Source organism: Furipterus horrens, unplaced genomic scaffold (genome assembly GCF_987537825.1).
Source record: "Furipterus horrens unplaced genomic scaffold, mFurHor1.1.pri manual_scaffold_2, whole genome shotgun sequence".
Lineage (NCBI taxonomy): Eukaryota > Metazoa > Chordata > Mammalia > Chiroptera > Furipteridae > Furipterus > Furipterus horrens.
In genome coordinates this window covers 5,369,210-5,393,419 of record NW_028327172.1, presented here as the reverse complement: position 1 = coordinate 5,393,419, position 24,210 = coordinate 5,369,210, and the positions used below count along the sequence as shown (strand labels likewise).

General features: G+C 56.6%; 1 protein-coding gene across 1 annotated transcript; it reads left to right on the top strand.

Moving 5' to 3' along the window:
• The first annotated feature begins 70 nt into the window (after window positions 1-70).
• Window positions 71-16,636, top strand: FRMD8 (FERM domain containing 8). The gene is made up of 11 exons (XM_090258659.1): window positions 71-217; window positions 510-594; window positions 1,895-2,062; window positions 5,508-5,609; window positions 5,922-5,980; window positions 6,104-6,270; window positions 6,985-7,206; window positions 9,290-9,413; window positions 10,250-10,393; window positions 11,555-11,759; window positions 16,032-16,636. Exons 2-11 carry the CDS (start codon window positions 510-512, stop codon window positions 16,148-16,150), a joined length of 1,395 nt encoding a protein of 464 aa, XP_090114785.1. The 5' UTR covers window positions 71-217; the 3' UTR covers window positions 16,151-16,636.
• Window positions 16,637-24,210: the final 7,574 nt, after the last annotated feature.

Genomic DNA, 24,210 nt, shown 5'->3' with positions numbered 1-24,210 from the left:
GTGCGTGGCGGCCGCAGGCTCCAATTGGCTGCCGGGGCCGGGGAGGCGGGGTCGTGCGCGCCGCGCTTCTCCTGCCTCTTCTTCCGCGTTGCCGCCCGGGAGCCGGACCTCGGGAGCAGAGCGGGAGTCCCGGTGGGCGGCAGAACCCGACCCGGCACTGGGGTCGGAGTCAAGGCGGGAGCCTGGGCCGAGGCGGCTGGCGCCGCGTCCCTGCGAGGTGAGGGCGCGGCCACGCCTTGCGCTGGCCCCCCGCTGCGACGGGGTCGCGCGGTGCCTTACCTGGGCTTTTGCCCGCGAGCCGCGCTCCCACCCAGCGCGGGGCCGTCACGGCTCGGTCCTCCCACCAGCCCTGACCTGGAGTGGCTGAGTAGCACCCTCACGCCCCTCGTCTGCACACCGTTATTGACTTTCACGCATCAGCCCGGGACCCCTCCCTTCCTGAGTGAGAGCTTCCCCAGCGCCCCCCTGCCCGGACCCCACAGTAACTGCTCTTTTCTTTCCCTCTGCAGATGGAAGGGACAGAAGGCAGTGCCGGGCAGCCTGGCCCCGCTGATCGGTCCCATCGAAGCAGCGTGTCCTCCGTGGGAGCCCGAGGTGGGTCCCTGTCTCCACCTCCCCGCCATACCCTCCTGGGGCCGCAGCCCCAGGGATGTGGCCCTGGCTTCTCATCTCTTCCATTAAAGAGAGCCTTATGTGTTAATTAACAAATAAGCTTGTTGAGGTCTGAAAAAGTGACCCAAACCAACCAGGGGACCTGGGCTCTGATACTAGGCTACTGGCCAAGTTGGGCGCCCTTCCGCATTTCTAAAACGAGTGTGCTTCATACAGCTGTGAAATTCAGAAGCAATCTCATGAGTGAAAAGTGACACATTCACATTCTTTGTTGGAGTTCTTTCTCACAAACACTTTTGAAAGCAGGGATCATTATCTTCATTTTATGGGAAGGAAATTGGCCCCTGGAGAGGTTCAGTCACAGGGTACTGGAGCTATTGGGGAACAGACTGGGTATCCAGAAAGCACTTTCTTCATGTGTATTAGTGATAAACTATGCCCTTGCCTTTCACAGGCTTCACCTCATTTGGTTCACAGCTGCTCTTTGAGGGCCAGGTATTAGCCCTGCTTTAGCGGTGAGGCAGTCAGCCAGCTAGCCAGGGGCCAGGTGAGGACGGGAGCCCGAGCATACTGGGCTCCAGCTCAGTGCTCCTTCCTGGTAGCTGCAGTTCCAGGGATGGCGATCCCTTTGGCTCTGGGCTCCAAATAGGAATCCCAGAAGCTGTCACAAGGGAATGCTCAATTTGTACTTCCCCTGGCCTGTTCAAGACTATCCTGAGAGGCCATGGTATTGAGTTTTGAGGCTTGAAGAGTCCTAAGGAAGCTGAGCCCTGGATCTTGCCTTGTCCTAGGAGTTCCTTGAATCCTCAGTTCCCATCTTAGCCTGGGCCAGGCAGAGACAGCGACTTGCCCAGCTCTCCCCGCTCCCAGCCTGATATACTAACCACTCTAACCTCACGGTGGACTCAGCCTGTCTGCCTCAGTCCCCACCGGTGGAATGTTCTCCTTCAGGGAAGACGTGCAGAAGAGTCCTTGGGGCTGCGGGGGTAGTGTGCATGTGTGGGGGTCAGTGGTCAGCCCTAATTTGAACCTTTAGGGGTTAGAGTGCGGCCAGGCCAGTCCCTGGGGTTTTGGCCAGTTGCTGGGTTTCTGGGTGGTTTGAGGGTTTTGAGTTAAGTCTGGGCACATCGCACTCTTCCCAGCATCCTCAGGGGATGCGGGCGCTCTGCCTCTGGAGTGTAACCTTGGTCACTCAAGGGGTGTAGAGAGGGGGCTCCAGCCCCAGGGGCACGTCTGCGCCTGGGCACCGGGCCCAGCTGACCCTGCCTGGCTTCCATCACAGCGCCTGACGTGCTGGTGTATCTGGCGGATGACTCGGTGGTGCCCCTGGCTGTGGAGAACCTGCCATCCCTCAGTGCCCACGAGCTGCACCGCGCCATCCGTGAGGTCCTGCAGCTCCCCGACATCGCCATGGATATCTTTGCGCTCTGGCTTGTCTCCCCTCTGCTGGGTAAGGCTGGCCAATGAGAAGCCCAGGCGGGAGGGTTGGAAGGGTGCTGACCCGTGCGTGGGAAGGGACAGCTCCCAGACCTGTGGCCACTGTTCATCAGGGAAAGGGAGACTTTGTGTCTTGGAGCTGCCCACGCGTGAGAACCCAGAGCCCTAAGAGCAAGCCTTTTTTCTTTCTGCTGCTGACAGAGAAGGGGCAGGGTTAGGAGACAGGGAGGGAGGGCACCTGCGTGCACAGAGCATGTAGTCTGTGCCACAGCCTGAGCTGGTGCTTTGTGAGCGGGGTTTCACCTTATCCTCGTGGCCCAGCCCTGCCTTGCAGACGAGGGAACTGAGGTTTGGTGTTGGGGGGCCAGCTAGTGGTTGGATCAAGATCAAAAGGGAAGCCTGGGTGGCCCCCAGCTGACCTCTTTGAACTGCATCTGCTCTTGACAGCAGGGAGGAGGGTGGCACTTGGTGCAGCCGTCCCTGAGGGTGAGACTTGTCCTGCGGGTCAGGAGGCAGGGAAGGCAGGACGAGCGGCAACCCGACTTCTCTGCCAGGAGGCCTCCAGCTCTGCCTGGCTTCTGGCCTGTGCCCACCAGCGTCCTGCCCGCTCAGGATGAGATGCCCAAGGCAGGGATGGGGCAGGAGTGAGGACCGTGGCTCTCTAGACTGTCAGGCCTGGGAGGGCGAGGGCTGGGAGTCCCCAGCTTGGACAGGAAGAGAGTCAGGGGAGAGGATGCCCCACTGGTGCCAGGACCAGGCATGTTTTCTGAGCTTAAACTTTCTCCTTTCTTGTAGAGGAGCAGAGGCAAGAAGAGGGTGGCTGGTCCCTGGGGCCCCTAGTGGTTGTGCTCTGTACCTCTACCCTGGAGGGGGGTATCAGTGGGCTTGGTGGGAGAGGGAGTGCCTGTCCTCCCACCCCTGCCCCCACGCCCGGCCACCCCGCCCGCCAGTTGGAGGAGCTTCCCGCCCAGCTGCTGCTGTCGCCCACCCTCTTCCTGCTGGCCCGTCCCCTCCAGCTGCTCCCCACCCAGCTCAGCTGTGCCCCCTTCACTCTCCGGGCTGTTTAGGACTGTGGGCGCCTTGGCTTGTGTCTTGGAAAAGCAAGGGATGGTGGTTCCATGTGGCCGCCCGCCTCAGCCTCCCTGTCCCTGCAGCTGGACAGCCTGTTGTCTCCTCCCACTTCCTCCGCCCCCACTCCCTCCTCCTCACGTTCCTGCTCCCCCTCGAGAACGTGAATGGGCTGCCTGTGTGGCCCTGCTGGCCTGGTCGCCCTGGGGTACTGCCTCGTCCAGGAGGGGGGAGGCTGGAGGCCCCAGCAGGACGTCAGTGCCCACTTTGTTCCCTCGCTGGGTTCAGGCAGGCTGAAAGGCCACTTCGGCTTTGACGAGGGCCCCATGGGCTGCTGCCCCGCCCCCCGCCCCCAGAGTGGGTGCAGCTCTGACAGGTGGCCCTGGGCTGTGAGGCGGGGGCGCCGCTGGCTGCCGGAGCCGCCCTTCCTTCAAACTGGATGTTTGGGAGGGCTCGGCCTCCTCATTCGCATTGTCCCTCTACTTGGAGCAGGTCTCCAGGGACTGTCGTTCCATCTGGGTGACAGCTGCAGGCAGAAAGGCCCCATCTGGAAGTGTCGGACCGTGGGGTCAGCGTCGTCCTGTTCTGAGAATGGAAGTCCTCTGAGCTGCTGGGGCTTGGGGTGTCAGGCCGGTCAGGCTGGGCCGCAGGCAGAAGGAAGGGCTCCCTTGCCCCAGGTCCCCTACCCCAGTACGTCCAAGGCTCCTTGCTCGCCAGTGACCACAGAGCCCTGCCCCCGTGCTGGGCGGCGACCCATGCTGGGAATGCAGTGGGTAGCAGGACCGAAGGTGTCCCTGCCCTCGGGGACCTTGTAGCCTGAGGGGTGGGGTAGGAGACGCAGTGGGCAGAGCTCTCTTCTGGTTTAGCCACTAACACTGGTGGCCTTGGGCAGGCACCGTCCCTCCGTGGGCTTCAGTGAGTCCATATTGAGAGTGTGCTCGGAGGGTCCCGCCGAGCGGGTTGCGGGGTTGCTGGGGGAGCCCTTCCTGGGGGGGAGAGGATGCTGCTACACACAGCCTGTCCTCCTCCTGGGGAGTGGTGGGGCCGGGGGGCTTCCGCAGGGCGTAAGCAGGGATCTAGGTTGCAGATGAGGGCTGTGAGCCCCCAGGAGGCCTGGACCAGAGAAACGGTGGGAGGGCAAAGGGCTGCGGAGCAGCTGAGGGCAGGGGTCGGGAGGAAGGGGCTGTAGGCACGGAGGGCGGCCACTGTGGACGCTGTGGCTGCTATGGTGGGTGACCATCAGGGTCCTGATGGAAGCCCAGAGAACAGGGACGGGGACCCTTGGCATCAGGCAGGCCGGACAAGCTGCTGGCGCTCAGGTGGGCGGGGTGAAGGGAGGAGGCAGGGGTCAGGGCGATGGCGTGGGCATAGCCATTCCCCCTTCCTGCCCCGCACCCCGCAGCCATCCTCACTCAGCACCAGTGTCTTGGCAATGGCCTCGGACTTCTCACGGGCTCTGGGCTACGGTGCCCGCGATGAAGCTCTGCTGTCGCTCCTGCACTGAGCTGCTGAGTCCCGGGGCCGCTGACGGTCCGAGGTGGAGGGGCCCCCAGCGGGGCAGGGATGCCCCTGCTCTCGTGGCTCTCAGGCTAGTGGGGGCGCAGACAGCGAGGTCATGTCAGATCGTGCTGACCACGGCGGGGTACAGTTGGTGTGCTAGGTGACAGGGAGGGGCTGCCTTAGTTAAGGGTCCGGGGAAGATGGCGCTTTAACTGAGACCCAGGCCGGCCTGCCGTGTGAGGCTGTGGGGGAAGGGTACCGAGGCAGGAGGGACAGCAAGCGCAAAGGCCTGGAGGCGCAGACAAGCTGGGAATGTTCAAGCGAATGAAGAAGGCCTGATGGGTGAGGGAGCGAGGGAAGGGGGTGAGGCGGGGGAGCGGGACGGCTGGTGTCTGTGGCCGTGGAGGCCAGGCGCTGGCAGGATGGAAGGGCAGCTGGAGCTCCCGGGGAGATGCTGGAGGGGGGTCCAGGCCCTGCCAGGGGCAGGGGAAGGCAGCCCCTCAGGTCTCAGTCACCAGCTTCGGGCTCTGCTTCCTAATGGCAGTGCTGGGTGCATCAGTACTGTCACCCCAGCCGCTCCTGTCTGCAGCCCACCCTGGGCACTGTAGGGAACAGTCAGGCTGGCTCTGCTGTGTGTCTTTGAACAAGCCACTTAACTTCTCTGAGCCTCGTTTTCTCTATGGCTGAAATGAGGATGGGGCATTGTAGAGTATACCCCTAAAATGGCTCTGGACACTGCGTTCCTGCTCGGTTGACATTGGCCGGGACTACTGTCACGTGGCAGTTGGGCGGGCGGCGGTCACACCTACGTGTGCCTCGGGACCCGCACCCTGGCAGTTCCTCCTGCCGGCGCTGGTGGAGGCTGCATGGGCTGCCCCCTCGTCCTGCAGAGGTGCAGCTGAAGCCCAAGCACCAACCCTACAAGCTGGGCCGCCAGTGGCCAGAACTGCTGCTGCGCTTCACCGACGCCCCGGACGATGACGTGGCCGCAGGTCAGTGTGCTCCTGCCAGCCCCCGCGTCGGGGCCCACCTGGGTCTGGGGCACTGACCCCCGGCCCAGCCAGGCCTCTGGCGGCCGCTGGGGCTGCCCTGGCTGAGGGGCAGGGCCATCATCTTCCCCAGGCCCCGTCAGCCTCCCCGGCAGGGGCGCCCAGGAGAGGGCGGGCTCGGGGGGTCAGTGAGCATCTCGAGACCAGGCGCACACCCCACTGTCCGGACAGCTGGCTGGCTTTCCCAGTCGTGGCTGGGTGCACCTGAGGAGCAGGCCAGGCCGGGCTGAGCAGTGACCCCAGCCTCTCCCCCAGACGAGCCTTCCCTGCAGTTCCGAAGGAACGTGTTTTTCCCAAAGCGGCGGGAGCTCCAGGTGAGGCAGCGGGCCCCGGGCAGGTCTGGCGCCCTGTGTTGAGCCTGCCCTTGTCCCTAGAGCCCTGGACACGGCTGCCCTGGCCGCTGAGCAGCCCCCCCCCCACCCCACCCCGCCACACAGATCCACGATGAGGAGGTCCTGCGGCTGCTCTACGAGGAGGCCAAGGGCAACGTGCTGGCGGCTCGGTACCCGTGCGACGTGGAGGACTGCGAGGCCCTGGGCGCCCTGGTGTGCCGCGTGCAGCTCGGGCCCTTCCAGCCCGGCCAGCCCACGGCCTGCACCCTGAGGTGAAGACGGCGGGGCCCGAGGCAGGGGTGCCGGGGGGCAGGGTCGCCCTGGAGTCCTGCTTCCAAGCTGTCTCCGTGAGAAGGATGGGGAGCCCCCTGGAGACCCCTGCTCACGCCGCCCTGCGGCTGGGCTTCTCCAGGCCTGCAAAGGCCCCCCGCGGCCCGGCGTTGGGGCCCGCAGGAGCCGTGGCAGGGCCGGGTGCTCAGCGCTGAGACCGAGGCGCCCGCTGTGGCTTAGGCAGAGGGGCTGGTGTACGGCCCCGTGGTCACAGGCTGCCTGGGACGGGAAGGACAGGCAGTCACCCCGGGGTCTCCCCTCCTTTCTTTCATGAGCCTCTGCCGATGGCCGGGAGGTTGGTCTTTTTTCACATCCCTGTTTGGCAGGACAGAACGGCTAGTTCTGGGTCACTTGTATCGTTTTTCGGTTGTCAGGTCTCCGCTAGTTCAGAAACACAGACCTGCCTCACCTGTGAAAACCCTCCGGCCTTGCTCCGGTCCTGGAGCGGCCTGGTGTGGGCCCTTCTCCGTCTCCCGACTGCCTTCGGGTCCCGCCGGTCCGGCGTGCTGCCGGGGCGGTCCGCGTCAGGGCTCCCGCACCCCATGAGCGTGCCCGCACCCCATGAGCGTGCCCGCAGGGGAGAACGCGGGCAGCTGTGGCCAGCCCCCAGCCGCGGAGCCTCCCCAGGCTGAGCGCCCGCCTTCCTCCCTCCACAGGGAGAAGCTGGACTCCTTCCTCCCTGCCCACCTGTGTAAGCGGGGCCACGGGCTCCTCGCTGCCCTCCGGGGCCGTGGGGCCAAGGCCGGGGCCAGCGAGCAGGGCCTGCTCAGCGCCTACCGCAAGGTGCCGGAAGTGGGCGGCGGCGGAGAGGGCGAGGCTGCCCTGAGGACCCACTACCACGCGTACCTCCTCAAGTGCCACGAGCTGCCCTACTACGGGTGAGCGTCGCATGGGCAGCCACAGCCCTGGGGTCTCCTCTGTCCCTGACAGCCCTGGCCTTCGCTAGCGTGGCCTGCCGGGGAGCCCGTCGGCTCCGGCCGAGCTCCGGCCTCACGTGGGGTGCGACCAGCCCCTCCAGCCCCTCGGGTGCCAAGCTGGACACTTGTCCTTCCCTTCCTCCCCTCGCAGAGCAGTTCGCCCAGGACAGCTCCTCCCCTCCCTCCTGTCCCGGTCGCTCGGTCAGTGGACCGGCTGACCTTCCCTCCGGCCAGTGCTCTCGTGGGCGCAGCAAGCCCCCAGCGGCAGCCCCCATCTGCCACTGTACCGGTGCCCCAGGCATGGGTGACGCCCCGGCACGCAAGGGGCCCCTGATTCCTCCCTGGGGCAGCTGCGGGTCTAGTGGAGAGAGACCGTGAGCAGCGCAGGCAAAGCACAGACTACAGGTGGGCAGGGGCCTCAGCCGGGCAGCAGGTGAGGGCTGTGACATTTCTCTGCTCAGGCCAGGTGGTGACAAGTGCAGGAGGTGAGACGTGGTCCGATTCCAGAGGTGCTGAGGGTGGTTTTGACAGAATTTTCTGGGTAGAGATGCAGTAGAAGAGGTGGAGGAGAGGAGGCAGGGGAGGACTCCAGGTTTCTGGGCCAAGCCACTGGAGGACGATGCTGTCACCCGCTGAAATGGGACCATGTAGTGGAACGGGTTGGGGAAAGTTGGGGGCTTGGCACGTGATGATTTGGAGACTTTGCTGGATACCCAGGTGGCAGTTCTGAGTGGGCATCTGGGTTTGTGGGTCTAGAGTTGGGTAGTAACAGGGGAGTCAGCAGCGTGTGGATGGTGTTTGAAACTGGGGACCCAGAGACGGTCCCCATGTGTGGAAAGGAGGATCCAGGCCAGCAAGGCGTGAGGTTCTCTAGAAGCCCAGCAAAGGGAGGTATCAAGGAGGGAGTGACCAAGCATCCTGTGCTGCTGCTTCAAGGTCAAGTTCAACACGTCCTTGTGTCGGATAGTTGTCCTTGGCTTCAGCATCGTGGAGGAGACAGCAGGTCAGGGAGAGTGAGACGTGGCCTGGAGACAGAGTAACCAGCTCTTCCCTCGAGCTGTGCTGTGCCCTGAGCCAGGAGGTGGAGCAGCAGCTGTGGGTGCGCTGGGGACAGAAGCTGATTCGGTGACAGGCAAAGTGTGTGTGCTGATGGGATGGTCCAGTAGAGAGTAAAGGCTTGAGGTGACGGTGGGCAAGTGGCCCCTCTTGTGGCTGCTTCAGTTTCCCCAGCCCTCAACCAAGCCTGCAGGGCTTCTGGGAGCAGGGGCAGGCGTGGGGCAGGCGTGGGGCCGCCGGGCAGGCATCAGGGCCGCCCTCAATAGTTGAAGGTGGTGAGTGCCCGTCTTCAGTCCCGTCCCCCGCACCATGCAGCCAGTCACAGAGCGCGGGACTGACTAGGGCCCTGGCTTAGCCAAGAGCAAGGGGTGAGGGGTCAGGGCAGCCATAGGAGTGGGAGGGGACGTGGCCGGGCAGGAGGGAGAGGGTGGCAGCTCACCAGGTCAGTGTCCCAAAGCCACATCACCCTTTTTCCTTCTCAGGGTCAAGGCCCGAAGCTGCTTCCCTAACCCTAACCCACCCCCTCGTGCACCCCAAGCAGGTGCAGCCTTGACCCCCTCTCTGCTGCTGAAGGGGGCAGCGGGCCTCTCCCAGCCCTGACGTGGCCTGGCCACCCCCAGCGGCCTCAGCCCCTGAGTCCTCAGGCTCCTGGTGGCTCCCTGAACATCACCTGTTCGGTCCACACCTGGGTGCACGCTCTTCCCTCTGCCTTTGGTGCCCTCCTCTGTGACACCCAGTCGGCCTGCCTGTTCAAACCCCCCTGTCCTGTACACCAGCTGAGGTGCCACCACCTCCAAGAAGCCTCGGTCTCACTCCCCGGTCCCCCTTCCCAGTTTCTCCCTCCCCCGGGGCAGGCATCTAAACGGCTAAGCTCCTCAAGCACCCAGCCATGGCCTGGCCAGAGCATTCGCTGGTGCGTGAACCAAGACCACGGGCTGTCTGTTCTCGGTGCCGGAGGGGACAGGCTGACGCCAGCTCCGCCCCCCAGGTGTGCCTTCTTCCACGGCGAGGTTGACAAGCCAGCACAGGGCTTCTTGCACCGGGGCAGGCGAAAGCCAGTGACTGTGGCCATCAGCCTGGAGGGTGTGCATGTCATCGACAACAGGGAGAAGGTATCCCCAGCTCCTCCAGGGTGGGTGCTGAGGGGGTCTCAGTGGAGAGAAAAGGAATGGGGTCCTTACCCTCCAGGCCTTCCGGGTTCCCCTGGGCCTGTGGCTGGCCTTGGGACAGGGTGGGTGGCCTGTCTGGGAGGGCCCCTCCCTCCCTTGGGTGTCCCTGGGACTTTCACTGTCACCCTGGGGGCTTTGGTGGGTCTGCTCTGGATCAGCTTCTCTGCCCAGCGTGCTAGGCAGGGGTGGCCCGGGCAGGGGAGGCTGCAGCTGGGACAGACACCAGTGACTGGGGGGGAATCTGGCATTGGTGCTGCCCAAGCAATGGCTGGACGTTAGCTGCTGGTTTTCCAGAAATGCCCACAATCAGGAGCCCTCCTGGGCTGTCTTGAGTGCCGCTTCTCACCCTGCACTGGGCGCTGGCTGTCTCCTGGCTGCCTGTGACGAAGGTGGTGTCGGCGGCTGCCCTGCGCTGTGCAGGAGTGCCCCCTTGGCCAGCAGGACAGTTTCGGGCAACTTCCGGTTGTCCGTGGAGAGGGATCCCAGCCCCTCCTGGGCATCTGTGCTGAGGTGCTACCCAGTGGGGCTGACCTCATGGGAAAGGACTCCCCTCCCGCCTACCTATTCCCCCACCAAGTGTCCTGGCTGTCAGGGCCTTGACCCCTGGCAAGCAGTGCTGTGGGTCAGGGCGGCTCCCCTCCCCGGACCCTGCCCCCTTCCAGGGGACTCCTCGCCTCGGAGAAACTCACGCTCCAATTTAGACTCAGCCTTGGAGTCAGACGGCCAGGAGTCCCCTCCTGGGGGCACCTGAGCCGAGCTCTGCCTCCCCCACCGGCCAGCACGTGCTGCTGGGCCTGCATTTCCAGGAGCTGTCCTGGGACCACACGCCCCCCGAGGAGGAGGAGTCTGTCCTGTGGCTGGAGTTCGATGGGGACAGTGAAGGCACCCCAGTGAACAAACTCCTCAAGATCTACTCCAAGCAGGTAGTGCAGTCGCCTGCACCGGGGTGGACGGGCTCGGGGAGGTGGGCCGCAGAGGGTCCCCGCCTACTGAAGGCTCCAGGCTGGCTGACAAGGAGGTGTGAGGGCTGCTGAGGGCCTGGGGACCCCAGAGCTAACTCCTGGTCTGGAGCAGTCACGCACATCAGGTCGGGGCTGTGGGTTGAGGGCTACCCAGTGCTGCGTGATCACCCCACACCAGCCCCGTCTGTCCTCGGGCCCCCCGTGCGTCGTCTGCTCGCAGATGAGCGGGTTGGGAGGGGTTAGGGCCCCCCTGCGCCTGTTGAGCCTCTGTTTGCTGTCCAGTTCATTCAGCACCAGCCCTTCTCCCTCCTCACGGAGAGGCTGCCCCACCGCCACACCCCCAGGGCTGTCCTCTGGGGACTCCCAAGCAATCGTCCCATGTCCCTCCGGCCTGGGATCCCTGGGCCCAGCAGAGCCACACTGCTCTCTGCTCTCTCTTTGCCTCCCTTCCTTTTCCTAACCCCTCCGCAGCCAGCCTACACCCTGCATTCCCCCTACACTCACCCTACACTCTCCCTGCATCCTGCACCCCCCCTGCACCCTGCACTCCCTCTGCACCCTGTACTCCTCCTGCACCCAGTAGCCTCTGAGCTTCTCTTGCCCCCTGGCCCGACTGCTGCCTTCACAAGCTATGCCTTCTAACCAGAACGCTCTGCCCAACCCCCTGCCTTCCAGGCCTGGGACCCCTGCTCACCCACCAGGACTGGCCTCTGAGGTCACCCCAGATGGTACGCCTGTACTGCCCCCCTGGCCCACAGAGCACCTGCCCCACTTCCTTTCTTGTGTGAATGGTATTTTTTTAAAGGGCAGTTTTTTTTCTTTTTTATATATTGGTTTTTAGAGAGAAAGAGGGAGACAGAGATAGAAACATCAATTTTTGTCATTCCACTTATTTATGCATTTGTTGGTTGATTCTTGTATGTGCCTTGACTGAGAATCGAATCCACAGCCTTGGCTTATGGGAACGATGCTCTAACTCAAATGGTTTTTGTTTCCTCACTTGTCTCCCCCACCAGAGAGTGGGCAGCGCTGTCCCTCTGATTCCTCGCTCTATAGGCTTGGAAGTCCTGGGCCTCACCGTGACTCGGCCCCAGTCCTCACGTTGCCCTCTCTCCCCTCCAGGCTGAACTGATGAGCAGCCTCATTGAGTTCTGCATTGAGCTAACCCAGGCCTCAGAGTCCGAGGCCGCCCAGGAGGGCATGTCCGGCCCCTCCTCAGCCCCTGGCTCCTCGCCCCCTCCCACTCAGCGCCCCCAGCTACGGAGACAGGGCAGTGTGGTGTGCAGCCGGATCCAGCACCTCTCCACCATTGACTACGTGGAGGAGGGTGAGTGACGTCTTCATGGTACACGCACCCACATGCATGCACCCGTGTGCACACACGTGTACATATGCGTGCCATGGGGAGCTCTGGAGGGCAGGGAGGGCTGAGTGTGAGTTGTTACGTCTTCTGAGCTCTGATCTGGAGGCCTCTGGGGCCCTGGTGGGAAGAGTCCTGTTCTCTCCATTCTTACTGCTGCATCCACAGATGTGTTCATGCAGGATTGTCCAGACGTGCAGAACCAGGAACTCCTCATGTCTGCTGTGACAGGTGTGGGTACAGAAACCATGGGACCTCGTCCTGTGAATCAGCGCAGCTGATAAAAATGCGATGCCCTAAATGCAATATCGTGTCTTGGATCAGGTCCTGAAGCAGACAGGACATTTGCAGAAGAACTGGTAAAATCCAGAAGTCTCTATAGCTAATAATACTGTACCAGTGTTCATTTCTTAGCTTTGACAAACACACTAGGGCAGCAGAGGATGCTCACATCAGGAGAGGCTGGATGAGGGTATTACTGTCTTTGCAGCTTCACTATGAATCTAGAATTATCCCAAAATAAAAAGGGCTTTTTAATGCAGTAACACAGACCTACATTTAAAGGGCAAGATGTTTACAAAATAATACTGAGCAGAAAAAAATCAGGTAATAAGAGCCACTTGCAAGATGGCATGTGTGTGTTCAGGGAGGAGAGACCCCACTGTGGCGATCAGTTGCTATAACTTTTACTTTTTCCTTTGTGCTGCTTTGTAGCAGTTAAATTGTCTACAGGCACCTCATCTTTACAATTGGAAAAATCGAAATAATTTTTCTGTAACACAGTTGTTGCCCCTTGCAGTCTCGCTAAGCATGGCGAGACTTCCTCCCGTCCCCTACCGGCCGGCTTTGTAATTGTTTCCAGTTGCAGCTACTGCAGACATACCTGTAGCTCAATCCTTCCTTGGATCCTGAGCTGTTTCGTCAGGATAAATTCCTAGCAACGGGGTGGCTGGGTTCCAGGGTGTGCCCACTTGTACCCCTCCCAGAAGAGAGGACGGCACCTGCCTTCCACACCCTCACCCACCAGGGCACATCGTGGTACATACAGCACCGCTAGCTATAGAGACTTCTGGATTTTACCAGTTCTTCCACAGATGTGCTGTCTGCTCCAGGACCCGATCCAAGGTAAGACGTTGCGTTTAGGGCTGCGCTGATTCACAGGACGGCGTCCCATCGTCTCCGTACCCACACCTGTCACAGCAGACACCCGGAGTTCCTGGTCTTCCGCAGCCGGACAATGACAGGTATTAGTATTGGCCAGAGAGAGAATGTGTGCAGGTTGTTGTCTGAATACTGGTGAAGTGGGACCATTTTTACGTGCTTGATTGTTTATGTTTTCTCCACTTGTATTGCCTGGTTTTTTTTTTCTTCTTGATTTAAAAAAATTAACATCTTATTTTAATATGATGTATTTATTACAACTAATTAACCAATGTTGATAACAGTATTATTACCTAAAGTCTTTAGTTTTAACCTCCTGCCCTTTTTTAGTTTCACGATCCCATGCAGGATACCACGCTGCATTTATTTATTTACTTATCTAATGTAAAGTGAGTCTGTTAAATCCACAGGGACAAAAGGGCACAGATGGTTAAAGCTGCTACAGTAATGTCCCCGTCCCACCAGGCAGTGGCAGCAAGATGGAGCCAGAATTTGGAATTAGGTCTTCTTTTGTTTTAAGTATATTTTATTGATTATGCTGTTACAGTAGTCTCAGTATTTTTTCCCTTTGCTTCCCTCTGCCTAGTACCCCCCTCCTCTCCAGTATTCCCACTCCCCTTAGTTCATGTCCATGGGTTGTGCATATAAGCTCTTTGGCTTCTCCCTTTCCTATATTATTCTTAACTTCCCCCTGTTTTGTACCAACCAATTATACTTCGTATCCCTGCACCATTTCCCCATTTCTCCCCCTTCCCCTCCCAGCTGATAACCCTCCAAATGATCCCCATACCTATGATTCTGTTCCTGTTCTGGTTGTTTGCTTAGTTTGTTTTTTATTTTTTAGATTCAGTTGTTGATAGCTGTGAGTTTGTTGTCATTTTAATGTTCATAGTCTTGATCTTCTTTTTCTTGAATAAATTCCTTTAACATTTCATATAATAATGGCTTGGTGATGATGAACTCCCTTAGCTTTACCTTGTCTGGGAAGCACTTGATCTGCCCTTCCATTCCAAATGATAGCTTTGCTGGATAGAGTAGTCTTGGTTGTAGCTGTAGGTCCTTGCTTTTCATCACACTGAATACTTCTTGCCAGTCCCTTCTTGCCTGCAAAATTTCTTTTGAGACGTCAGCTGATAGTCCTATAGGTGCCCCTTTGTAGATAACTCTCATTTCTCTTGCTGCTTTTAAGATTCTCTCTTTATCTTTAACCTTTGGCATTTTAATTATTATGTGACTTGGTGTGGCCCTCTTTGGGTCCAGCTTGTTTGGGACTCTGTCCTTCCTGGACTTGTATATCTATTTCCTTCACCAAATTTCGGAAGTTTTCCTTCATTATTTTTTTTAAACAAGTTTTTGATTTCTTGCTCTTTCTCTTGTCCTTCTGGCACCCCTATGATTTGGATGTTGGCTCGTTTAAAGTTGTCCCAGAGGTTCCTAAGCCTCTCCTCATTTTTTTCAATTTTTGTTTCTTCATTCTGTACTGGTTGACTGTTTATTTCTTCCTTATGTTCCAAATCATTGATTTGAACCCCAGTTTCCTTCCCTTCACCATTGGTTTTGTTTGGTTTTCCTTCGTTTCACTTAGCATAGCCTTCACTTCTTCCCTTATGCGTCTGCGTACTCAAGCATATCTGTCAAGTCTTTGAGCATCGTTATCACCACTGTTTTGAACTCTTAGACTGTTAGGTTGGCTATCTCCTCATCACTTAGATCTCTCACTGGAACCCTGATCTGCTGCCTCTTTTGGGCCATACTTCTCTGTCTCCTCAACTTGACAGTTTCCGTGTTTGTTTGCCTCTGTGTCTTAGGTTGAGCTGTTGCACCTGTTATGTTGAAGGAGCAGAGCCTTTGCTATTTGTCAGTGAGAGGTGACCCGTTTCACCACGTTGTGGCGCTGTATGTGGGGGAGGGGTCTGAGAAGGGGCAGTGTTGCTTGCTCAGCACTCACCCCTTTTCCAGGCACTTCACCCACTTCTATATGGGACAGGTGCCTCTCTAGCTGTTGCCCTGGTTGTGGTTCCCAGGGTGGTGGGTCTGCGGATGTTTTAGGACTGTGGGGGCCCTTTAAGCAAGCGGACTCTGCTGAGACGGGCAGTTTCTTCTTCCGCCCCAACCCCTACTGGTCTGCACAGTCAGAAGCAATGAGCCTTTATTGTCCCCGGCGCTGGGACCGTGAGCTGCGCAGCTTGGTCTGGGGCTGGAAGTGCTCCCCAGGTGTCCCTCCTGACTTATAATGTGTGACTGTGCTTTCTGCTGGTCTGCCACTGCCACCACTGCTGCTGCCACCACACCGCATCCTCTCCACCCCTTCACCCCTCCTACCTGTCTGGATGAGTATTGCTTCCATGAAATCCAATTTTCTTATAGTTCTGGTTGTTTTCAGTTTTGAGGTAGTTGTAGTTCTTCTTAAGGTTGTGGAGGGTGGCAAAGCATGTCTGCCTTGGCCAGAAGTCCCACACGGCATTGAGTTGTCATGTCTCCATAGGCTCCTCTTGGCTGTGACAGTTTCTGACTTTCCTTTTGTGACGTAGCCATTGTGAGGAGGACTAGTCAGGGGAATTGCAGGATTCCCCTTTCTGGGGGTGACTGGGTTATGACTCTTAGGGAAGAGGGTCACAGAGGCAGAGTGCTGTTTTTATCACATCATATCGAAGGTACCTTATCAACATGAGTCATGACTATTGATGTTGACCTTGGTGGCCTGGCTTGAAATGTTTAACCTGTAAGCATTCTTTTTGTCTCATTGAGCCTCACCTTTTGCCAGTCGTGTATGTTGTAGGTACGTTGTTTCTTTAGTCTATTCTTTTTTTTCTCTTTAATCTGTCCTTGAATAGGTTTTAGCAAAAGCCCCTCAGACACCACAGCTGGCCCAGCATCACACACAAACCCAGATTTGCCTCTGATCTGGGAGGCTGGCGACACACCCAACCCACCCATCCTGTCACTGGTGGAAGGGTGGCGGGCGAGAGGGTGAGGGGGATGAGGCCAGCAAGGTGGCAGGTGTGGAGAGGGCAGCTCAACCCAAACCAGGCTGGCCGGGGCCACCCTCCTCAGTGCGCTGCTCTTACTCCCCGGCAGGCGAGCAGATCAAGCGGGTGAAACCGAAGCGCACAACGTCCTTCTTCAGCCGGCAGCTCTCCGTGGGCCACGGGAGCTACACCGTGGTGCAGCCGGCCGAGAGCCTGGAGCAGAGCTGAGGCGGCGGAGCCGGGCAGGAGGGGGGCACAGGCAGGCGCAGGCCAGGCATCGCCATCAAGCTGGGGAGGAGAAGGCTACCTGGAAGCGCAGAGAAGTGACTGCCCGCGGGGACGGTGCCGGGGCTGTGCAGAGCTGGCTCAGGGGTCCCGGAAGGTCCCTCTCACAGCCTGCCTGCCCCTCCCCTGCGCTCTGGGCCCCGCTGCCATCTCAGACGGTCTGATGAGGACCCAGCCTCCCCCGTTCACCCAGGGACTCGCCTTTGTACCCCTCTCAAGATGGACAGTGTCCCCTGTTCTGAAGCCCCCACTGGCGGCTCCCATGGCAGGTGGCCGAGGAGCAGGGCTTGGGACCCGCAGGTCAGTGTGTGTCTTTGGTGTAGTCCCTGCACTTCGGTGACCACCTGCCCACATTCCTTCAGCCCGCGCCCCACCCATGCTGCTGGGCAGGGCTGTCACTGCAGGGGGCCGGGGGCCTGCCAGCGGTGGCCCGAGTAGGAGGAGCGGCCCCCACGTGTACCCTCCCAGGCTGGATGGAACTGGATGGAGCCGGGCAGGGCCCAGCTCAGGGGGCGCCTGTGCCCCTCCCTCAGGGCTCTCTTGCAGGCAAGAGACACCGACCAGAGGGAAAGTGCCATTTTTCTAGCTTTTGGTGATGCCACTGTGCTGGGAGGTGGCTGTTCTGGGGACCATCAGGCCCACCAGACCCACACCCCACACTCAGAGAAGCTCCCAAACCCCCATGGGCTTCAGGTTTTAGTCTAGTTTTGTTTTTTTCACCTGCTTTGGTTCCATGAGGCCCGTGAACGCTGGGGCAGCTCAAGAGAAGCCCACAACCTCAGAGCTGCGGGCTGCCCGTCAGGTGCCACTGTGCCCTCCATCTGGTCTGACCCCACGGGCAGCCCGCGCTAGGGAAGTCACACCCGCCAGCCCAGCCGGTCGCCTCTTTCTCAGGAACAAGTGGTGGGGGTGGTGAATGTGATGCTGGGCATGGCTTCTCTGTGGTGGGGCCCCGGCTCTGGATGCTTCCTGGGACTTCCCGTGGGGGAGGGGCGGGCCCGGGCTGAGCACAGGGCCCGCTTTGTCACCCCCTCCCTGCCAGCGCCCACCTTCTCCCCCATTTCATGACTTCTGAACACTCCTGATATTCTGGAGCCGGCTTGCCTCTGGCAGCAGGGACTCTGTTACTTATCATAATAAATAAGTTTCCCAGCCTTTTGGAATGTCCCAGCCATAGGACATCCTGTCTCTCCTCTGGAGTCACTCACCTCACTGGCTGCCCAGCCCGTCTGGCTCCCAGTCCTCTGTCCTCTCCTCCCACTCACTGTTTTGATGCCAAGTGGATTCTTATCTGATGGGCCCGCAGGGGCCTGTCGGGTGTGGTAGGTGTGTGCATTCACAAATGACTTGTTTTCACTCTTGTCTTTCTTCTGTTCTCTAAGCCTCCATTGTGCCTTGAACTCCTCTGCCTGCCCTTTGGGACAAAGCAGCATTTGACTGAATGTGCTTTGATTATTCCCATTCTTTTGTACCATGTGACTTGATAATAAAATCAGTTTCCAGCAACTTTGGGGTAGTTTCTGATTTAAGATAACAGGAGTGTTTTTCTTTCTTTTTTTATTGTTGATCTGTGAGAGAGAGAAACATCGGTTTTTTGGTCATCCCATCCCACTGATTTGTGCGTTCCTTGGTTGATCCTTATATGTGCCCCGACTGGGACTCAAACCCGCAACCTTGGTGTGTTAGGGACAATGCTCTAACCAATGGAGCTACCCGGTCAACAGCCTGGGAGCTGGTACAGCCCCATGTGGGCTTCTTATTAACTGCAGCAAGGGATGCAGGCCCCAGGGCTCCCAAACTGAACTCAGTGTAGCCAGAGGGAAGTTTCCCAATCTTGGTGGTTGCTCGGAGTAAGAAGGTCCAAAGGGATTTGGGGGTTCGTGGTGGGAACCAAGGTGGGAGCTATACCAAGAGGCAGTGGAACAGGGAGCGATAGAAGGCTGGCTGGAGCCTTTGTCCCTGTCCTGTGAACCTAAGCCACATGCCACCAGGTTCTTCCTCACACCTCGGGGCTGGGGCCCAGGGCACAGAGGCCAGAGCACCCAGGAGGCCTGGGTGATTCATGAGCTTCCCCTGAGGGCTCCTGATGCCCTGGGCGAGGCCAGGGGAGGCTTGTTTCCCACAGTCCTGTTCGGCAGGGCCAGCATCAGGCCTGCCCTCCGGAGCACTGGGAGCCCCACAGGGAGCTGCACAGCAGTGATAAGCACAGGCTTTGTTCCTGAGGGGTGAGCACCCTGGGGGGGTTGGGGGAGTCCTGTGACCAGAAAGCTGGGAAGGAGAACAGGAGTATGGGGTCCACCTGAGAGCCCAGGGCCTGCTGGTGACACAGACCCCACCACCACTCGTGGGTATTGGGAGCACCGATAGCCTGGGCCTGGCAGGCCCGGAGCCCTTCCTGTACGCAGGCCCCTCGGGCCTCCCCACCCGTGTCAGTTTCCTGTGGCTGCTGTAGCAAATGACCACAGCCTTAGTGGCTTAAGGGAGCACACACTCATTATCTCCAGTCCCAGAGGTCAGGAACCTGCAAGGAGCCTCACTGGGCTGAGACCGAGGCGTGGGGACAAGGCTGTATGTCATGCTCTGGGGGAGAATCTGTTTACTTTTCCAGCTTCTAGAAGCCACCTGCGACCCTTGGCTTGTGGCGCCTTCCTCCATCTTCAAAGCCAATGAAGGTGAGGGGTCCTCACAGCACACACTGACTTTCGCTCCTCATCTCTCTCTGACACTCCCCTGCCCTTCACTCCCATGTTTAAGGACCCTTGTGATTATTCTGGACCAAGGTGAATGATCCTGACCATCTTCCTATAGTCAGCTAGGGAGCTACTTTATTTTTTATTTTTCAATTACAGTTGACATACAGTATTTTATTAGTTTCAGGTGTACACCCCAGTGATTAGACATTGTATAGTTTACTAAGTGATCATCTGGTAAGTCTCACACCCATCTGACACCATACAGTTAGGCTATTGATGCCCTGGCTGGTGTGGCTCAGTGGACTGAGCACTGGCCTGTAGACTAAAAGGTTACTGGTTCGATTCCCAGTCAGGACACATGCCTGGGTTATGGGCCAGGTCCCCAGTTGGAGGTGTGCTAGAGGCAACTGAGTGATGTTTCTCTTGCACATCAGTGTTTCCTTCCTCTTTCTCTCTTCCCACCTCTCTAAAAATAAATTTAAAAAAAAATTTTTTTAATAATATTGACTATATTCACTATGCTGTACTTTACATCCCCATAACAATTCTGTTAGTACCAATTTGTACTTCTTAATCCCTTTACCTTGTCAACATAAAAAACATTCAAACCTGTAGAATTTTTGTGAGTTTGAGCCAAACTGATGACAATTGCCAGGAAGCAAGACCTTAACAGATTGAGGAAATGCTCTGGAGAATGGCTATTTTGCACCTTATTTTATCCATTATAATCAAAGGAGAAGACAGAAATGGGTCCCATGGAATCCATTGGTGGTAAATCAGGAGGCAGAAGAAAGCAAAGCACGGAAACCTCAGATAAAAAGGCAAATAATAGACACTTCTTTTACACGGGTGGGTACAGGATAGCTAACAGTCCCCAATTAACATAATAACAGCAACAATGAGGGGATTTGTGGGTAGTGTGGTGCCCTGAGGGGTCCTGAAAAAGGAAATTCTCTTGACATTCCAAAGGTATATTATGTAGATGCAAAAAGACAGCAGAGAGGCTTAAGGTAAAGACTGACTTGTCAGGGAAGATGTTAGCCTGGGACATGACTATCTTCCACAAATTGCTTTTAGTTAATAAGTTTTCATTTCAGACCACCCTTTGCGGTTACTTCAGGTCTCTGAGTTTGTAACGCTGCCTCACAGGCCTCCTCCAACTTTGTCAGGTTTCGTAAGAGGCCCCTGTTTGTCCACAACCTTCTTTACCATTCACTAACCCTCTTCCCATCTGGCGACCATCAAAATGTTCTCTGTATTTGTGAGTCTGTTTCTGTTCTGCTTGTTCATTTGTTTTTTTTAGATCCAATTATTCATAGATATGTATTTATTGCCATTTTATTGTTCATTTTTTTAATCATTATTTTCTTCTTCTTAAAGATGATCCTTTAACGTTTCTTGTAATAATGGTTTGGTGATGATGAGCTCCTTTAGCTTTTTCTTGTCTGGGAAGCTCTTTATATGTCCTTTGATTCTAAATTATAGCTTTTCTGGATAGAGTAATCTTGGTTGTAGACCCTTGCTTTTCATCACTTTGAATATTTTTTGCCTGTCCCTTCTGGCCTGCAGCGTTTCTGTTTGAGAAATCAGATGACGGTCTTACGGGAGCTCTCTTGTAGGTAATTCTCTGCTCTTTTTGCTTTTAAGATTCTTTCTTTGTCTTTAACCTTTTCATTTTAATTATATGTCTTGGTGTGGGCCTCTTTGGGGTTCATCTTGTTTGGGACTCTGAACTTCCTGGCCTTATATGCCTATTTCCTTCACCGGGTTAGAAAAGTTTTCTATTATTATTTTTTTCAAGTAGGTTTTCAATTTCTTAGTCTCTCTCTTCAACATCCAGCACCCCCAACCCTCATGATATAAATCTTGGTACTCCTGAAGTTGTCCCAGAAGCTCCTTACACTATCATTTTTTTTTTTCTCCTCTGTTCTGAGTGGGAGTTTTTTGCCTCCTTATATTCCAGATTGCTGATTTAATTCTTGGCTTCATTTGCTCTACTGTTGATTCCCTGTAAATTATTATTTTTCAATTAATTTTTATTGTATTTTTTCCACTACCATTTAATCCCTTATACCACCTTCCCCCCCTATTCTTCATTTCAGTTTCTTTTTTTATGCTGTTGAGGTTCTCACTAAGTGCACTGATTACCCTTATAACCACTGTTTTGAACTCTGCATCTAGTAAGTTGCTTGTCTCCATTTTGTTTAGTTCTTTTCTGGAGTTCTGTTCTTTCATTTGGGCCGTGTTTCTTTGTCTTCTCATTTTGGCAGCCTCCCTGTGTTTGTTTCTGTGTATTAGGTAGGGCTGCTATATCTCCCAGCCTTGGTCGCGTGGCCTAATTTAGCAAGTGTGCTGTAGGATCCAGGGGCATAGCCTCCCAGATCACCCTTCCTCTCTCTCTCTAAAATAAATAATTTTTAAATAAGTAAATAAATAAACTTTCTCCTATACTTTGAGTCTTTGCCCTGAATTCTTCTCTTAGAACTCAAGAACTGAGGTTGTTGAACCAAGATTAACACCTGGTGACATTCTGTTCCCGCTGCTAACTCCTCCACCTGTCACACTGGACAGCTGTCCTCTGGGAACAGAACAGACTGGTTCCCCCAAGACCCTATTCATAGTTGAACTCTCCTCTCCCCTGCTGTGTAGCATTAGGCAAGTTATATGTCTGGGCTTCCATTTCCTCTTTTCTAAAATGGGGATGGTTATAACACCTGCTTCTTCAGGTTACTTGGGGGGGAGGGGGGGTGATGCCTGTCTAATCTCTTCACACTCCCAAGGGCAGAACAGTATTTTGCACACATCTGTAAATGATGACAACTGATTGCAGAGGCAAAGAAGTGGTTGGTAGGGGCTCCTGATTGCAGAATCAAAAGTCAGTTCTCTCTTTGGCTAGTGTGGCTCAGTGGATGGAGTGCCGGCTTGCTAAAGCAAAGGTTACCGGTTCGATTCCCGGTCAGGGCACATGTCTGGGTTGTGGGCCAGGTCCCCAGTTGGGGGCGTGTGAGAGGCAACCGATTTTCCTTTGCACATTGCGTCTCTTTCTCCCTCCCTTACCCTCTCTTCAAAAGTAAATAAATAAAATACTTTTTAAAATGCTCTCGGAGTCCCAGTTTCTTCATCTGTGAAGTGGGGACAATTACCCCCGCTTTTAAGATGCTGTAAGTGAAATTGAGTGGCAGATGTGAAGCATCTGTGGCCTGCAATGGGTGCATCTGTGTGTGGTTATGCCAGGTGCATTCATTGACTCATTCCGTATGACCCACCACGTTCCCGAGGTCATTTTCATGCCCCCTTTGTTCCCACCCACATTAGCTTCCTGGGGCTGCCTTAAGAAACTACCGCAAATGGGGAGGGGCAGTGCTTAAAACGACAGAAATGTATTATCTCATAGTTCTGGAGACCAGAAGTCCACAACCAAGGTACAGAGAGCGCCAAACTCTCTCTGAAGCTGTAGGGGACCCCTCCTGCCTCTCCCAGCTTCCTGTGTTTTGCTGGCAGGCAATGGCGCCCCTTGGCTTGCAGCTGCATAAACCCAATCTCTGACTTCATCATCACATGGCTTCTCCCTGTGTGTGTGTGTCCTTACATGGCCATCTTCTCACAAAGACCCCAGTCAGATCGGATTAGGGGCCCACCCTACTCCACTTCATCCTAACTATACCTGCAGTGATCCTAGTTTTAGCTAAGGTCAGATTCTGAGGTATTGAGGGTTAGGGCTTCAACAGATCTTTACTGAGGGGACAAAATTCAACAATTCAACCCGTAACACCCCCCCAATAGTTTATTGTCTTGGTCTTCTTTGGGGCTTATTCAATGCATCAAAGGTTGTTTTAAAATACCAGCTGCTCTGGGGTTGCATGGAGAAGCAGGAGTGGTTACCGCCACCAGCCTGGCGCACATGGCTTGGCCTGGCTCAGCCAGCACCTGGCTCTGGAGGCCCCCAGAGGAGAGGAGACCCTGGGGACACTACCCATAGGAGTCAGTGCAGGAGACAGGAGCTTTATGGATCCCAGACACTCCCTAACTCGTCAGGTAACAGAGCTCCCTGAACAATCAACACGGGTAATCCCACGGTCCCGGCTGCGGCCGGCGCATTTCTGGGTCAGTTCTCCACCGCTTCCAGCGTTTGGGAGCGTCCTGGCACTTTCTCCCTGTCCAGATCAGCCCCACATTTAAGAGAAGGCGGGCGGACTACCCAGCCTCATCCAGGATGTGCGGCAGGGCGCGCCGGGACCATGACTTTAGTTTTAAGCAGCAAGTCTGGTGCCCCAGGGTCGGCTGCGTTTCATGCCTCGACTGGGCTGCCGGATATGGGGGGCAAGGGAGGGAGGGACTCCACCAAGGTCCCGGCCGGCTGGTTGCTGGCCCGGCGTTGACCGCCAGGGGGCAGCGGAGCCCGTCCTTTCCTCCCGCAGCTCAGCTGCGGAGGCCGCCAACGGGCACCGCCCGCCCGGATTCAGCTGCTGGAAAAACACCCGGGCGTGGCCCTGGCGCTGCAGCCCCGTCCTCGCTGCGCTGGCGTCGCCCTGGCTCCCTCCTGTCCACGAGGGAGGACTCCTGGACCTCCAAGAGTACCAGATACAGGGGTTCCCCCTGGGTTCCTCACTGGGTGATGGGACCCACATTCTCCAAAGATCACGATTTGTGTCCTGAAAACGGGTTCGGCTTTGGGATTTTTTTCTTTTACTGTGAAATAACAACTGAGTCAAAATATGTAAAACTAGGGTTATTTGGGGGAACCCAGGAGGTGGGTGGGCACACCCTGGGACTACTCATCTCCCTCCTGCTTCACCCAGTGCCCACAGGAGCTGACTGTCCCAGGTCCCTCCCCCGTCCCAGCTGTCCTGCACCCTCTCAGCATCGCCCTCCCCCACCCATACTGAGCCCGCCGGCTATTTTAAACTACTTGTCATAAGCATAATTTGAGCTCTCCAGCTACTTTAAACTACATGTCCTAAGTATTATTTGCAAGGGAAGAGTAATAATAGTCCCCGCTCTTCCCTAGGACTTCTGTGGCTCCTGCCCATTTGACCTTGTCATCGGATGGAGGGGGGGGTGGTGACGGTTAACGTTCTGGGCCAGTTAGAGCACAGGCCTCCCTCAGCATCAAGGTCGCGGCCTCCAAGGGCCAAGGGAACCATTCAGAGGGTTTCCACTCTCCCTGTAGAAGTCCTGGTACTGTGCACTCCTCACAAATGTCACTAGGGCAGGCCAAGGGGCATCTGAGCAGAAGAGGCACCTTCAGGGGTTCAAGGACAGTCTGAGCCACCAGTGCTCGGGGGGCTCACTGTGGGGGCCAACAAGGCT

Excerpts from the sequence above, each read along its gene's own strand:
- FRMD8 (XM_090258659.1), top strand. The coding sequence starts at position 510 with ATGGAAGGGACAGAAGGCAGTGCCGGGCAGCCTGGCCCCGCTGATCGG. Across the intron at positions 7,207-9,289 it reads CACGAGCTGCCCTACTACGG|GTGTGCCTTCTTCCACGGCG; the intron begins GTGAGCGTCGCA and ends TCCGCCCCCCAG. Across the intron at positions 11,760-16,031 it reads CATTGACTACGTGGAGGAGG|GCGAGCAGATCAAGCGGGTG; the intron begins GTGAGTGACGTC and ends ACTCCCCGGCAG.